At 38.8% G+C, this 16,693-nt stretch overlaps 1 protein-coding gene across 1 annotated transcript in view; it reads right to left on the bottom strand.

The window, feature by feature from the left end:
* Positions 1–3,097: 3,097 nt before the first annotated feature.
* CtsB (Cathepsin B) overlaps positions 3,098–16,693 on the bottom strand; it is a 94,043-nt gene continuing 80,447 nt past the window's right edge. Inside the window, exon 6 of the mRNA XM_067152495.2 lies at positions 3,098–3,520. Within this exon, the coding sequence (XP_067008596.2) occupies positions 3,315–3,520 (206 nt within the window). The 3' untranslated portion in view covers positions 3,098–3,314. The remainder of the gene's footprint in view (positions 3,521–16,693) is intronic.

Genomic DNA, 16,693 nt, shown 5'->3' with positions numbered 1-16,693 from the left:
AGGTGTCGTCTGGCTCCGGGATCGCGCATGTGATATTCTATGTTTATTTTTTTTTTTTTTTAAGTAAGGCAAACGGTTCATAGAGGGAATCAACCGTTGGCCAGATGATTATTAATATTATTATTATTTTATTATTATGATTATTATAATTAAGTTATTATTCTCTTCTGTGTTATGATTATTTTATTTATTGTTGTGAACGTGGTGGCTTAGGTTGGATGGTTTTATTGTGAACATGTATTTGGGGCTGAACGCCTGTTATGTTCATGAATAAATACAATATTAAAAAAAAAACGTTGTCATCGGGTGAGTTGGCTGTGCAGTTAAGAGCGCGCAGCTGTGAGCTTGAAGCCCACTGTCGGCAGCCCTGAAGATGGTTTTCCGTGTTTCCCATTTTCACACCAGGCAAATGCTGGGGCTATACCTTAATTAAGGCCATGGCCGCTTCCTTCCCATTCCTAGGCCTTTCCTGTCCCATCGTCGCCATAAGACCTATCTGTGTCGGTGCAACGTAAAAAACAACTTTGTCATCCCTACTTGACTTGCAGATACCTATACAGTCATCATCTGTCCCAGTTTACTGAATGTACCTCCTGTAATTCTTCTAAACAAACCCCCTAACTTCTACGAACCATTGCAATTGAAGTGAAGGCCACCTGAGAGCTACTCACCCACATACCCACTCCATAGTCTAATTTGAATCATTTAAGTTGGTTATGTCTCTGTTTTTGTAGATTTTGATTGCAAGATAACAAAAAAATGGTTTTAATTTTTCTCAGTTAGATGCCTGCAGATAGACTGAGTGCAAGCAGGTTAATTGTACTTGTTAAGAAAACTTAGAAAAGTTATTTCAATACGTTAACCATAAATTTATCCTTTATTGTTCTTTACTATCACAGTGTAAAATGTAGCAAGTTACATCACAAAAAGAATATATATATAAAGTAGTAAAATGAAAACCAGGTAAACATAATTACCTGCAGATACAGAGTAATTTCCCAGAAATTATTCTAGGTTTCATTCAACTGAATTTAGGCAGTCAAATTAATGTTGAAGCTCAGATTTCTGCATACATGTTCAATGTGGTTAATATTCATACATTGGCTAAAAGTATTACAAATGAATGAAAGAGAGGAAAGTAACATTTAAACAACTTACAGTAGCTTATAAAGCAATGGATATAAAATTTAAATATAAACAGATTATTAATATGTGCCTTCTCAGAGTATATTAAAGTAGAAAGGAAACTGAAAAGTGCACTGGATGACATTTCTAGGATCCTCCCATGTAGAAGATACCATATAGAAATAAACTATCTGATCAAAAGTATCCAGACACTGCTGTGCACTAGTAAACAACAAATGATGCATATACTGGTATAAATGGAAGTACGTAGGTTTGTATTGCTCAGTGCAACTTCGAAACAACAACATGGATAGTTCAGGTAAGCTTAGTGACTTTCAACATGGGTAGTCATTGGTTGGCATATTAGCAAGAAATCTGTTAGGAACATTTCTAACCATACAAATCCAACCAAAAGTGACTGTCAGTGATGTACCAGTATCTCTAAAGTGAAAATGTGAAGGTACAACCTCAGCACAACCATGATCTGGTTGACCTCTTACACCCACACCCAGGAACCATTGAACATTAAAAAGGGTGGTGCAAGAAAATCGTAGGTTGTCTGTTAGAGGACACACAATGGAATTTCAAAGTGCTATGCAAAGTACAGCCAGTCACACGACTGTGCGTCAGGAATTCAAAACAATAGGGTATCATGTTCCAGCAGCTACCCATAAACCAAGTATTTCCCCTCTTAATAAGCACAGCATGGCACGGTGTGGCATGATGAATCACGTTATAAATTGTGGCAATCTGATAGGAGAGTTTGGATATGGAGAATGCCTGGGGAATGTTTTCTACCTGAATGTTTAGTACCAACAGTGAAGTTTGGAGGATGTGGCATTATGCTGTGGGGACGTTTCTCATGGCAGGAACTGCCTTCTTGTAGGACTGAATGGCACTGTAAACGCTCAAGAATAAAAAACATTTTGAATACTTTTGTATGCCTATTGTTGAAAATAAGTTCAGTGAAGTCCATTGTTTATACCCTCATAGCAACTCAGTCATAAAGCGAGCTCCATAAGTCAATGGTTTAACGATAACAACTGGACTGGCCCACCCAGAATCATGACCTAAACCCAACAGAACACCTATGGAATGAGTTAGGATGGTGACTTCTTTACAGACCCCAACATCCATCATCAACATCTTCTCTGGCTATGGCTCTTTGGGAATTATCAGAGGCTATTCACAAGGAAATGTTCAGACACCTGGTAAAAGGTCTCGCCGACAGAGTCCAGGTTGTGATAAATGCAAAAAATGGGCCAACATCATAATTATTATTGTCAACTATTAGAGAATAGCAAGCATGTCACCAGCAAACTCTACCTTCAGTTTGAGGTAGGCGTCCGGATACTTTTGATCAGATAATGTAAGTTGATTAAAAAAAGAATTAAAATCAAGGTAACAATTCAATCAAGTTGCTTTAATATCATCTTAATTCATTCAAACACAGTTTTTCTCCAAGTTATTAATTTACTATCATAAGAGGTCAACATTATCCTATTCAGTACTCACAGATTTTTACTTCCAAATCTATCACCTTGTTTTAGACATAATCTCAAAATGCTACAGGGCAGAAAAACAAGTACCCAACATTACCAGAGTATCATTCGGAACTGATATATTATATTATAAATGATATGACTGGTAATAATGCCTTTGAAATAATATGAAGCATAATTGAGGTGAATCATTCTTAGTTGCATGGTGATACAATACCTTTGTAAGTGATACAATTATAATCTTTGCAGTAATCGCAAGAGTGAGTAAAAGCAACACCAGCTAAAATCTGCTAGTATAACTATTTGGGTCATGAATCTTTAGAACAGAACACAATAAGTGTAATTATTTATGAGGAGTGTAGTTTTAGTTGGAAGGGGGAGGGAACCTAGTAATAATAAAAAATAAAAAATTATAATAATAATAATAATAATAATAATAATAATAATAATAATAATACGTATTATTACTATGAAGTTTTAAAATTATTTTTACTTTCATGCAATTCATATCTGTATAAAGTTCTGTAAAGCAATGTCATGGAAACAAAGTAAATACAATATTAGTCTTTGAAGGTTATCACTGAATAATGTATTTGAAATCTGCCCCATCATGCTATGTAATAGCAAGTCATCTTCCTACATTAAAAAAATATAACACTAAAATGAATGCAAGTATCACATACAACATTAAACTCTAGGAAGTCCTGCACTGATTTGACTCTCAATGCCACATTCGTCTTCTCCACGAAGAATGCGGAAAAATCCATTATCACCCCAGTCAGCATTCCAGGAATTCACAACCAACCAATAGGGAACATCATTTTCCACTCCCCAGCCAAGTATCTTAATAGCATGGCCTCCAAGTTCACCCCCAGAGATGTGCTTATAGACACCTGTTGGGAGAAGAAAAAGTAGATGAAAGCAAGGAAATTTAAAAGATGTGACAAAATACAGTAAAATCTCATTAAGATATCAGTGCAGGGGACAAGGAAAAGGAATGTGTTAAATGAGAAAACATATTACTGAATACAAGAATAAAAACTATCCAACAGGGATATGGAAACGCTAGATGTGTTTCTTTCGAATACGGGGGGCATTTTACATCATGTATCTGCGGGTGAAGTGAAAACTATATCTCGTTATCATCATCATCATTTTCCCTTATTTAGCTCCTTCCAGGGTCGGGATGTTTATGGCACTTCTCCATCTTCCTCTTTCCTTCCACCATTCCTCTTCCACGACCTTGTCCCAGTCTAAATTTAGTCTTCTTATGCCCCTCTTCACTGATTCAATACATTGTTCTAGGTCTTCCTCTTGCTCTCTTGCCCTCACACTTTGTCTCCAGCAACTGCCTTGGAATTCTATTCTCCATCCTCTTTACATGTCCAAACCACCTTAGTTTTATTCTTTTCAACTCTCATTTAGCTTTCCTATCCCAACTTCTTAACATCTTCATTTCTCACTCTGTCTTTCCTTGTCTTTCCTATCATACTTCTTAGGAATTTCATCTCACTGGCTTGAATTCTACTCCCTTGCCTGCTAGTCAAAGTCAAAGTCCAAGTCTCAGCTGCATAAGTCAGTATGGGTACATAGTACATTTTGTACGGTACATTATCTCTTTACTTTTCCTAGGTACTACTTTGCTCCAAACAAGTTTTCTTACACTTTGGTAGTATGTAGTACCCTGCTGTACCCTTCTGCTAATCTCCATGTCCATCCTAGCATTTTGCATTAATTCACTTCCTGGATATTTAAAGCTGTCAACAATTTTTAGACGACTTCAAATGTTCACATTGCCCTTTCTTTGCCTTTCTCTTCTCGACATCACCATAGTCTTGTTTTCTCTGTACTGATTTTCATGCCATACTTCATTTTTTTCATTCAATACATCTAGTTGTTGCACTTCTTTGCTGTTCTTCCCCAGATCACATCATCATCTGCAAATAGCAGTATTTTCATCTCTTTACCTCCATATGCTTACTTTGTTTCCTTTACAATTTTGTCCATGACCATAATAAACAAAAGAGGTGACAGCACATTCCCTTGTCTTAGACCAGTCTTAATCCTAAACTCTTCTGTCTGTGAAAACTATAGCTACCATTTCTAAAGATGAGAGGAGAGTGTTAAAAGGTGTGACAAACACTAGACAACAAATATGAAAACCTTTCCTGCTGTGGCTTATTGCAAAAAGGTGTTAAAAACACTAGACAACAAATATGAAAACATCTGCATGGGGGCAAATAAAAATATCAACTTATTATTGCAGATCACACTCTTTCTAAAACAAATTTTAGTAGAAGGCTTATATTTTGGACAATAGGGCTATTAAAACATTATTTTCTTGTCCCACTCGTAGACAATGAATTGGAGGTTACAGCCAACCATGTGCACAAGCACAAAAAGGCTCAGTGTGTTATTCAGTAATTTCAATGCTAATGGCAAGCAAATCTGAACATTTGAGGCTAACAGCTTGCTCCCCAAAGGTGCAACTTAACATCAGGAATTCAAGGCCTTTTCCTCATTATCACGCAACTGTCGTTCTAATTGTGACTGTCATATTTACAGAGAAACTCTATATGTGGTTCGACCTTTGTATAACATTTCATTTATGACAAGACTTTTTATTTATTTGAGAATCTTACAGTTCTAAGTCAAACTCAATACTTTTAAAGTTCTAACTTGAGTGAAAAGAATCATGTGCTAATTGTGACTTTCAAGATTTTGAAATTGTGATTACTTGATGTTTTATTCTCCAGACACTTTTAGGGGCATCATAAGTCCCATATTAAGAGTGTTTATATGTGCATTGATATAGTGATATGTATATTTACGATTGCCTGTAGATGACACTCACCAGCATCGAAACTAGTTCCAAGTAAATGTTATAACTTATTTAGTTTAATATTAGTACTAAAAGGGTGGATTTTTAATTTTACATATTATTCAGAACCATTCCAGTGTAGATGTACATAATGTAGGCCTGAATTATGTCTGATTTTTCTTAAGAACACTGAAAACTCTTTCTCTGGGAGAGTTACTGTGAGGTACACTTAATACTGCAAATACAACATTACTTAAGTATGAAACCTTAATTTGTCCACTTTCATAGTTAAGCTCTGCAATGTTGCCCCAGTTCACATCAATGTTATGTCCATATACAATGTATTCAGGGAAAGTATCACACTGGTAAACTGCAAATTCCTCAAGTTTGTCACGTTCACTTTCCTTGACCAAACTTAGGAATCTTCAAACAAAATATTCAAGAGATAAATAGGAAACCTTCATTCATAGAGAGAGAATGTCTACAACTTTGGCATGATGAAGAAATTCATCATCAAGGGGAAATTTCCTGATAATGTAACTACAAGCTGCCACACAAAACTCTTACAGAATTATAAAATATCTCTTCATCACAGTCATTATCTTTCAAATATGCCCCAGCTTTTGTTCATTACCAATTACCAAGTCCGCATTGGCTTTCTGGTGATTCCTCTTGAATTCAACACTCCAAAGGGAGGTAGATTCTGACTGAATAGAGCATGGTTGAACAAATCTGACCAATAGGTCAGTTAAAAGACCAGTAAGTTTCCTCTTAAGAAGATGGCTGGAGCATCTTGTTGCAGAAATAAATTTACTGAGTTAAAGACAGGAAGTGTACTCTGAAGAAAGTAGCAGAACAGTTTTTTGTGCGAGTTTTGTATGAAAGATTTTACAGTTTCAAACTGCTTGGTGCTTTAATTTTTATGGTGGGGCTCACTACAAAACATGAGTGTCAAAACTTCCCACTGCTGAAGAACTCTATTCACAGACTGAAGAAGCAAGAGCCAACGGGTACCGACATATTTCAAAATTTTGTAACCCTCTGTACCACAAACAGCCTACATTGACTGGTAATTGGGCTGCTGCTTTTTGTGCACACTTGTGTATGAGATGACACGTACAACCCAGGGCATAAACAGAAGAATGCCTGTCCTTCACAAATTTGGCAACACATTTATTTACTCCTATCATTGCATTCCTTTTTTGCCTCAGATGCCGTGTATTGAACTAAAGCAGAGGTTTTAGTTCTTGCACAACCATATTTCTGAGATATTTCAGAGTCAGGGAACATTGATTTAAATAAATTTCCAGCGTAGTCTGAAACTGATAATGGAATATTATGCTCTAAAAGAAATTATCTGAACAGCAATTCAGCATTTGTCACCACAGTTTCCTTACTTGTTACGAGGGACGATGAAAAAGACTGATTCTGTAATTTTGATTCACTGTATGTGTGATGTTTCATGGATTCTATGTGTTTTCTGCAATCATCTTGTCCAACGTGAGCCACAGAGAAATCACACGAATACACACTGCAGAACACATGGATTTCACTAACACGTGAAGCAAGTAGGCATGGCTATTTGTTTGTGTAACTGTCTCGATATTTCTGTAACACTGCTGTCTTCTTAGAAGACGATGCAATTTGACAATTGCTCCGCTTCATTTTACAAAACCAATCACTTCTTTTTGAATCAACGACTAGGATAATTAGAATTGAAATGCACTAAATATACCACTCACGTCTACGCACACAACAAAAAGAGAGCCGAACGTGCGCACTGGAAAACAGCAGAGCAAGGAGTAGAGCCTACTTCACGGCCAACTTGACGAGTCACTCTAGCTAAGAAAATGGCGTATATCTATGTAGCTGGTCGTGAATTCACAACGCCCGCGGGAAACAAAAGGAAGTGACGACCAAATAACTGCTAAATATGATTAGTTGCCAATTTACAAACACTGAAACTAGGAGGGTTGACCACTAATGCTCCAAGGGATTGAACATATTTTAAGTCTTTTCTTTTTTCGTGGAAATTAACTTTTATCGTGATAATGTTGCTTTTCCGTAATAATTTACCCTTTGACGTAATGACATAATCGTGAAGTGAAATCCGTAATCATTACGGACAATCCGTAATAGTTGACACCTCTGTATAGTCTAACAATCCTCCTCTGTTGTGGGTGCATATGGCAGAGCTGAATGCATGGGTTTTCTCAGGAAAAAAATAAGAGGGTATAGGATAAATTGTGGGGGAGGTGGGATGGAGAATTTTTTCCCTATGTAACAGATATTTATTATAAATTAACATTGTAAAGAGTGACTGGGCTTTCACTGGCCTTTCAGATTTGTCAATCAAAAGAACAGAATACAAATGAAGCTTTAAAGAAGAAATTAAGTAAAATAGGACATGCCAATAATTATTCAAAAGCACATGCTGTAGTTGGAAACGGCAATGAATTTAAGAATCAAGTCTATTGCTACCAGGAAAAAATTAATTTATACACAGATGATATTTTAGTCAGTAGATCATTAAAAAATACACTATCTGGCTAGGACGTCCTGCTATGTTAATCGAGTAGACCATCCTCAACGCAGAGAGTTGGGTGCTGGTAAATAACCTGACTTCCTAAGGGGGCCAATGGTCTCGGGAAGATCTTTCGGTGGGGTGATGGACCCTTCAGTGGAGGAACTGCCACAAGAAAAATCTCAAAATGTCTCACGATGGCGATGAAAGTAGAGGTCCTTGTGATTGCTGACTGCCAGTATCAGCAGGACTGGTGGCGCATGGACTTGACAGTAAAGTTGACAACAGCATACAGGTCTGTCAGCGAGACTGATCTGGCTTGGTGTCGGGTGGCAACCAGCTGTAAAGCATTTTGCCAAACATTGCTGACCATGAGAGTAAGACATAGGTATTTGCAGAAAGACAACTGAAAGTGGCTTCCCCACAAAACCAAGGTTACAGATAGATTGCCTCCCTGTAAAAGCAAGGCAAAAGGTAAGACACTTGTCTCCAAGCAGAAAGCAGGAAATACATTGTTGGAGTTGAGAATCCCCAAGTGGAACATTGGCAAGCTCACTAGAAACACTTCCACACTAACAGAGATTCTAGAAAGGCACCGACTGGACATCGCGGCTGTACAGGAGACAAAGTGGAGTGCAGAAAAAGCCAGAACAATGGGCCGTGACTAAAAACTGTTGTACAATGGTGACACCAATGTAAGAAATGGTGTAGGAATGCTCCTCACCAACCATCTTACTAGAAGCTGATTTCAGTCACAAGGATCAGCGACCGTCTAATAGCAGTAAAACTAGCCATGGATGATGTCTGCCTAAATGTGATCTCTGCATATGTACTGCAGGCTGGCTGTGATGGAATCACCAAACAAACATTCTGGGAGGACTACGATCATCCACTGCAGCAGCTGCCACCTGAAGAGAACAAGATTGCAATGGGTGGCCTTAATGGTCATGTTGGACGGACTGGCAAGGATTATTCTGAATGTCATGGAGGCTTTGGTTATGAAACAAGGAACAACCAGAGTGAAGAGATCCTCCAGTTTGCCTCAGCATACAATCTAAATGTAGTTAATACACTTTCAGAAGGATGAGCATCTTATCACATACAAGGTGAAGACCTCATCAATGGTACAAGGCCAAGTGGAAGAAAGTCTTATGTACCCAGACTGACTATATTCTCTGCAACCACAATCAATTGAAAGATTTTGTTGAACTGCAAGGTCATCCCAGGAGACCCTCTGACATCTCAACATAGGCTTTTGATTGGAGAGCTCGTGCTACGGTGTCTGTTAAACAAAAGAATCAAACCAACTACGAAGATTAAGTTGTTTAAAATGAGAGTTAAAAAAAAAAAAAGACAGCACAACCACTCATGATATCGGAGCTTATATTTTCCAGGACATGCAAGAGAATGATGACTCTCCAGATCATCAAATGTGGGAGAGATTTCAGAAGTACTGTACCAGCAAGGCAAGGCATCACCTTATCGTCGCCATAAGACCTATCTGTGTTGGCGCAAAAAAAAAAAAAAAGAGCATCACCTTGGAGCTTCTAACGGCAGACTGAAAATAGACAAGGAAACCTGGTAGTGGAATTGTAACACCCAGAGGCACCGAAGAGGAAAAGACTGCGTTTAAAGCATGGTGAAAAGAGAAAGACAACCAGAATGAACAAGATCTAAAGGCAGACTATTAGGCTGTCAAAAAGCAGGCCAAGAGTTGTTGCAATAGTTAAAACTGAAGAGCAGCAAGACCTTTATGAAGACAACAAGGGTGTGCAATAGATCTACAAGGTTGCTGCTCAGTGCGAAAGACAATCCACGGATATTTCTCCACTAAGTATACCCATGATGATTGGGGAACATTACTAACAATAAAGTCATTAATAACCGCCAGAGGAAGTATTGTGAAAGGTTTCTAAATAAAGACTTACCACAGGACAAAACAGCTCCACAGTGTCCAGTTGAGGGGCCTGTAACTGAAGTCGCCCCTTCTATCATTGCAGTAGGTGTGTCATGCAAGCCTCTGAGAATTTACTAAACGTCGCCACAATCCTCGATTTGCAACTAGTGTTGTGGCCTCATTTAGTTCTATACCTCTTATCTTTAAATCGTTAGAAACCGAGTCTAACCATCGTCGTCTTGGTCTCCCTCTACTTCTCTTACCCTCCACAACAGAGTCCATTATTCTCCTAGGTAACCTATCCTCCTCCATTCGCCTCACATGACCCCACCACCGAAGCCGGTTTATGTGTACAGCTTCATCCATCGAGTTCATTCCTAAATTAGCCTTTATCTCCTCATTCCGAGTACCCTCCTGCCATTGTTCCCACCTGTTTGTACCAGCAATCATTCTCGCTACTTTCATGTCTGTTACTTCTAACTTATGAATAAGATATCCTGAGTCCACCCAGCTTTCGCTCCCGTAAAGCAAAGTTGGTCTGAAAACAGACCGATGTAAAGATAGTTTTGTCTGGGAGCTGACTTCCTTCTTACAGAATACTGCTGATCGCAACTGCGAGCTCACTGCATTAGCTTTACTACACCTTGATTCAATCTCACTTACTATATTAGCATCCTGGGAGAACACACAACCTAAATACTTGAAATTATTGACCTGTTCTAGCTTTGTATTACCAATCTGACATTCAATTCTGTTGAATTTCTTACCTACTGACATCAATTTAGTCTTCGAGAGGCTAATTTTCATACCATACTCACTGCACCTATTTTCAAGTTCCAAGATATTAGACTGCAGACTTTCGGCACAGTCTGCCATTAAGACCAAGTCGTCAGCATAGGCCAAACTGCTTACTACATTTCCACCTAACTGAATCCCTCCCTGCCATTTTATACCTTTCAGCAGATGATCCATGTAAACTACGAACAGCAAAGGTGAAAGATTACAGCCTTGTCTAACTCCTGTAAGTACCCTGAACCAAGAACTCATTCTACCATCAATTCTCACTGAAGCCCAATTGTCAACATAAATGCCTTTGATTGATTTTAATAATCTACCTTTAATTCCATAGTCCCCCAGTATGGCGAACATCTTTTCCCTCGGTACCCTGTCATATGCTTTCTCTAGATCTACGAAACATAAACACAACTGCCTATTCTTCTCGTAGCATTTTTCAATTGCCTGGCGGATACTGAAAATCTGATCCTGACAGCCTCTCTGTGGTCTGAAACCACACTGGTTTTCATCCAACTTTCTCTCAACGACTGCTCGCACCCTCCCTTCCAGGATGCCAGTGAATACTTTGCCTGGTATACTAATCAATGAGATACCTCGATAGTTGTTGCAATCCTTCCTGTTCCCTTGCTTATAGATAGGTGCAATTACTGCTTTTGTCCAATCTGAAGGTACCTTACCAACACTCCACGCTAATTTTACTACTCTATGAAGCCATTTCATCCCTGCCTTCCCACTATACTTCACCATTTCAGGTCTAATTTCATCTATTCATGCTGCCTTATGACAATGGAGTTTATTTACTATCCTTTCCACTTCCTCAAGCATAATTTCACCAACATCCTTTTCCTCCTCCCCATGAGCTTGGCTGTTCGCCACACCACCATGATGATTTCCTTTTACATTGAGAAGATGTTCAAAATATTCCCTCCACCTCTCCAGTGATTCCCTGGGAACTATGAGTTCACCTGAATTACTCAAAACACTGTTCATTTCCTTTATCCCTCCCTTCCTAAGATTCTTTATTATTCTCCAGAAAGGTTTCCCTGCTGCTTGACCTAGCCTTTCCAGGTTATTACCAAAATCTTCCCATGACTTCTTTTTGGATTCAACAACTATTTGTTTCGCTCTGTTTCTTTCATCTACGTACCAATCCCTGTCTGCCTTGGCCCTTGTTTGGAGCCATTTCTGATGAACCTTCTTTTTTGGTTTACAGGCTGCTCTCACTTCATCATTCCACCAAGATGTTCGCCTTTTCCCATTTTTACACACAGTTGTTCCTAGGCATTCCCTTGCCGTTTCTATTACAGCATCCCTGTATGCCATCCATTCACTTTCTATATCCTGAACCTGCTTACTGTCTACTGTTTGAAACTTCTCACTAATCATATCCATGTACTTCTGTCTAATTTCCTCATCCTTGGAGACTTTCTACCCTTATTCGTTTGCAGACAGATTTCACTTTCTCTACCCTAGGCCTAGAGATACTTAGTTCACAACAGATCAGATAGTGGTCTGTATCATCGACAAATCCGCGAAAAACTCGTACATTCCTAACAGATTTCCTGAATTCAAAGTCTGTTAAGATATAGTCTATTATGGATCTGGTACCCCTAGCCTCCCATGTGTAGCGGTGAATAGCCTTATGCTTGAAGAATGTATTCGTAACAGCTAAACCCATACTAGCACAGAAGTCCAGCAAACGCTTCCCATTCCCATTAGCTTCCATATCTTCCCCACATTTACCAATCACCCTTTCGTATCCTTCAGTTCTATTCCCAACTCTCGCATTGAAATCGCCCATTAGCACTATTCTATCCTTGCTGTTGACCCTGATTACGATGTCACTCAATGCTTCATAAAACTTGTCAACTTCATCCTCATCTGCACCCTCACATGGTGAATACACGGACACAATTCTTGTCCTAATTCCTCCCACTGACAAATCTACCCACATCATTCGCTCATTTACGTGCCTAACAGAAACTATGTTGCGTGCAATGGTATTCCTGATAAAGAGCCCTACCCCAGACTCTGCCCTTCCCTTTCTAACACCCGTCAAGTACACTTTATAATCTCCTATCTCTTCCTCATTATCTCCCCTTACCCGAATATCACTTACTCCTAGCACATCCAGATGCATCCTCTTTGCTGACTCAGCCAGTTCTACTTTCTTTCTCCCATAAGCCCCATTAATATTGATAGCTCCCCATCGAATTCCATTTCGTTCGCCAAGTTGTTTCCAACGAGTCCCTCGCCTGTCAAATGGGAGTGGGACTCCGTTACTCCCATAGGTCCGAGGCTTGCTTAAAGTGTTCTGAGCTCGGTAAATTCATGAAGCAGGATGCTGCCCTACTTGCACATAGTCCAAGTGAGGATCTCTCCTCTAACGGGTTATGGACCACCGGTGAATTGTATAGTCCTAGCCGCCTGAGCACAAGGAGGGCCACGACTCAGAATATGTCCGAGATGGCCACTCCCATTCCATAGCAACTGGTATCCCGACTCTGACCACTTACTAGGCCACTCAGCCGTTGCCCATGGTTCACGAACTAGGACGTGACTACAGTAACCCACAAACATGAACATGTGTCAAAGATAAAGAATGGCAAAGTGGTTGGCCCTGAACTATGGAAAGTCATAGATGCCAAAGGAAATGAGGGGCTGACGAAAATGTTCAACAGAATCCTCGGATTCCCAATGCCAGAACAGTTCTGTCCAAGCATTCTTGAGTCCATCTACAAGCTAAAGGCTGATGTCCAAGAATGTGAGAATTACCGAGGCATCAAACTCGCTTAACACACTCAAAATCTGGGAGCATGTCACTGGAGACTGCATCAAGGGTCTGATTAACACCCATTAGAACCAGTGTGGTTTCACATCGGATATGTCAACTAATATCGTGATTCTGAGACTATGGATCCTGATTGAGAAACATCGTGAACTACATGAAGACCTCCATATGATTTTCAAGGATCTGAAAATGCCTTTCATTGTGTTCCTAGAGATACTGTCTGGGCAGCACTACAACATGGAAAAGTTCCTGAGGTGCATGTGAAGATGATTGAAGATATGTTTACCAAGGTAAAAACTAATGCAAGTATTTCAGACAGTTTCCATGATTTAAGAGATATGAATTTCATTTCGAATGGTCCGTATTGAACTGTGATTACAATTAAATTAAAAATTAAGAGTAAAATATTTCCACCTTTTCAATACAAAATCAACTACCGTGGGCTCCAATAAATGTTTCTTCCATAATGTAACCCACATTACTTGATTTTGTATTGAAAAGGTGGAAATATTTTACTCTTAATTTTTAATTTAATTGTAGTTTCTGTGATGCTGGTGCAAACCAGGGGTCAGCACTGAGCCCTGCTCTGTTCAACATCATCATCAACTAATTGACAGAGCAGTTTATGACAGACCTGCCGTGGACCACACTTTACAAAGACAATATTGTTGGCGAGTCGTGTCGGGAGGTTGAGGCAGTTTTGGAACAACAGCAAGCAATGCTAGAGGTAAATGGATTGAGAACAAGTCACACGACGAGACAGTACATGTTATTAAACTTTGTACAGGCCAGGCAAGTGGGCCCATACAACACGGTCTTCTTTGCTGGAGAACCACTGATGATGACCGACAAGTTCAAATATCTTGGATCAGTCATCACAACTGATGGTAATATTGATGCAGATGTCAAGCACCGCATCAGTATTTGTTGAAAGTAATGACAGTCTCTTACTGATGATCTGTGTGATAACCGGATGCCTATCGAAGTGAAGGGAAAATTGTACAAAACCACTATCGGCTTGCTCTCATGTATGACTCGGAATGTTGTGAAAGACACAAGCAGCATGGTAACTGGAATCATGTCAAAGATGTGGATGCTGCGATAGTCGGCAGGCATCACTCTGCATGACAAAGTGTGCAATGAGCATGTGTGAAGATCTTTCAAAGTTGTGCCTATCAGCAACAAGTTGGAGGAAAAACAGTTTACCATCTACTACAGATCTTGCCATCGAAGCACCAAAGAGAGGAAGGGTGGGGGTGGGACCGAAGGAAACATGGAAACGAAATGCTGAGGCTGCTTTAAGGAAAAGTTAAGTGGTGTTAGATTTAGTGCAAGAACATTACATGAAGTAAATTTCATGATTGAAGCCTTTACTGACAATAAGCGTTTTGAGAGAAGTATTCATACATACAAACATACTCTATTTCTTATACTTTGTATGAGACAAAATTAGTGCAAGAACATCTGACATGCTGACTCTGAATGAGCTAGGAAGTGCCTGTTTTATGGGTACAAAAAAATCATCCCACTAAGTACATTTATACTTTCAAGACTCTGAGGTGCCTGAATTCTGTCCTGAGTTCATTTATGTGCCCATAAATCTACTTATACTACGCTGATATATTTCAGCACCTTCAAATACCATCAGACTAAGTCAGGATTGAACCCACCAGTTTGTGCCTGTTTCCAGTCTTCCAGTTTGTAAACACCCTCGAAATACCGTATTTAAGCGAATAATACCCGCATATTAAAAAAAAAAATTAAAAACACAAAATTCAGTCAATGTTGGCATTTTTTTTTTTTCAAAATCAGCCTTCCTAAAGTTAGGGTGCGGGGATTATTTGCGTAAATACGGTAATATAATAGGGTGACATTGAGAGAGATATGAGCTGCTAGTTGATATATCTCTAACCAGTGGGTTTTAGTTTACAGAATACGCATATACAATACACCAAAATGTTCACAATGAACTAACTATTTGAGTAATGGTTTGCATTTACCTTCAAATGAACCATTTTAAATTTTTTTTAGAATTCTGCCCCTTTAAATGCACAATACTTTTCTTTTCAAAATTATATTGTATTAATTTATTTGTGTCTTTTACAGTGGTAAAGTTAGGGCTCAAAGACCTCTCTTAACCACATACTAATCAAAATCTTAAATAAAATACTGAGATACTTAAAATAGTTAAAACTACATAAATTAATAGAATTGAAAATAACTTTAAATAAATTACTAAATAAAACTAATTAATATTAGAAACTCTTAAAAATGACCAATCCTCAGGCACACACACACATTCATACTTCAACCATTCAGTCAGATGTCCTCAGCAGGCAGTCTCGGCAGGTGACCTTAAATCAGTTTCTCTGACCTGATCTGGAATGTGTATTTAAGTTGTGAAATGATGATAAAAAGGTGAATTTAGAAGAAATATACAGTGGCTGACTTTCAACTAACACTCTAAACATCATAGTTAAATGTGTAGCTGCCGATGTTTATCAGGCTTCAGCCATGAGAGAGCCTGATAGTATGGGGTGATACGAACATCGTACTTGATACTGTAATTAAATTGCATGCAGGAATTCAGAGCTCATTGAAGTTTAAGTGTTTCTTCTCTCGTCATGTCAACTAAAACACAGTCACAATCAAGAATAGGGAGAACCAGTGTCTGTATTAGTTTGGCCTTTAGCTCAAAGAGATTAGTTATTCTGAATTTTTTTGAAAATATACATTTTACAGAGAAATTAATTTTGATTATATGTCAGCAAATTTTACATGGATAGTGCTAATACTTCACTAATTTCCCAATAAAATGTAGAATGACAGCGTGGCTAGAATGCATGCACTGCAGCCTAGGCCCGGTTTCATCAACGTGGGTTAAATATACTCTAACCCTGGGTTTGTTAACTTAGGGTTAATATTTTAACTCATTCTTACAAGTCATGCATTTCACCAAGCTATTTCGGCAGAGGGTTAACTAACACCGCGTTAAACCTCGCAGGAAACAGCTGCCCTAATAATCAAGGAGGCAGTGACTAAAAATCATAAATCATGAACACACTTCTTGCGTGGTTCTTTTGTTTATTTCTTGCGCGGTATTTAGTTTTCTTCCTCAGGTCCGTGGTAGATATTATTCTTTCGTGATCTTGAACGAAAAATGGAAGAAGTGCAGAAGAGAAATAGTGGCACAAATTTTTCTGCTTTAGAAAAATCATGACTTATTGAATTAGCCACC

Source organism: Anabrus simplex, chromosome 8, assembly GCF_040414725.1.
Source record: "Anabrus simplex isolate iqAnaSimp1 chromosome 8, ASM4041472v1, whole genome shotgun sequence".
In the NCBI taxonomy this organism is placed as follows: Eukaryota; Metazoa; Arthropoda; class Insecta; order Orthoptera; family Tettigoniidae; genus Anabrus; species Anabrus simplex.
The sequence above is the reverse complement of the archived record's forward strand: the minus strand, read 5'-3'. Positions and strand labels throughout refer to the sequence as shown.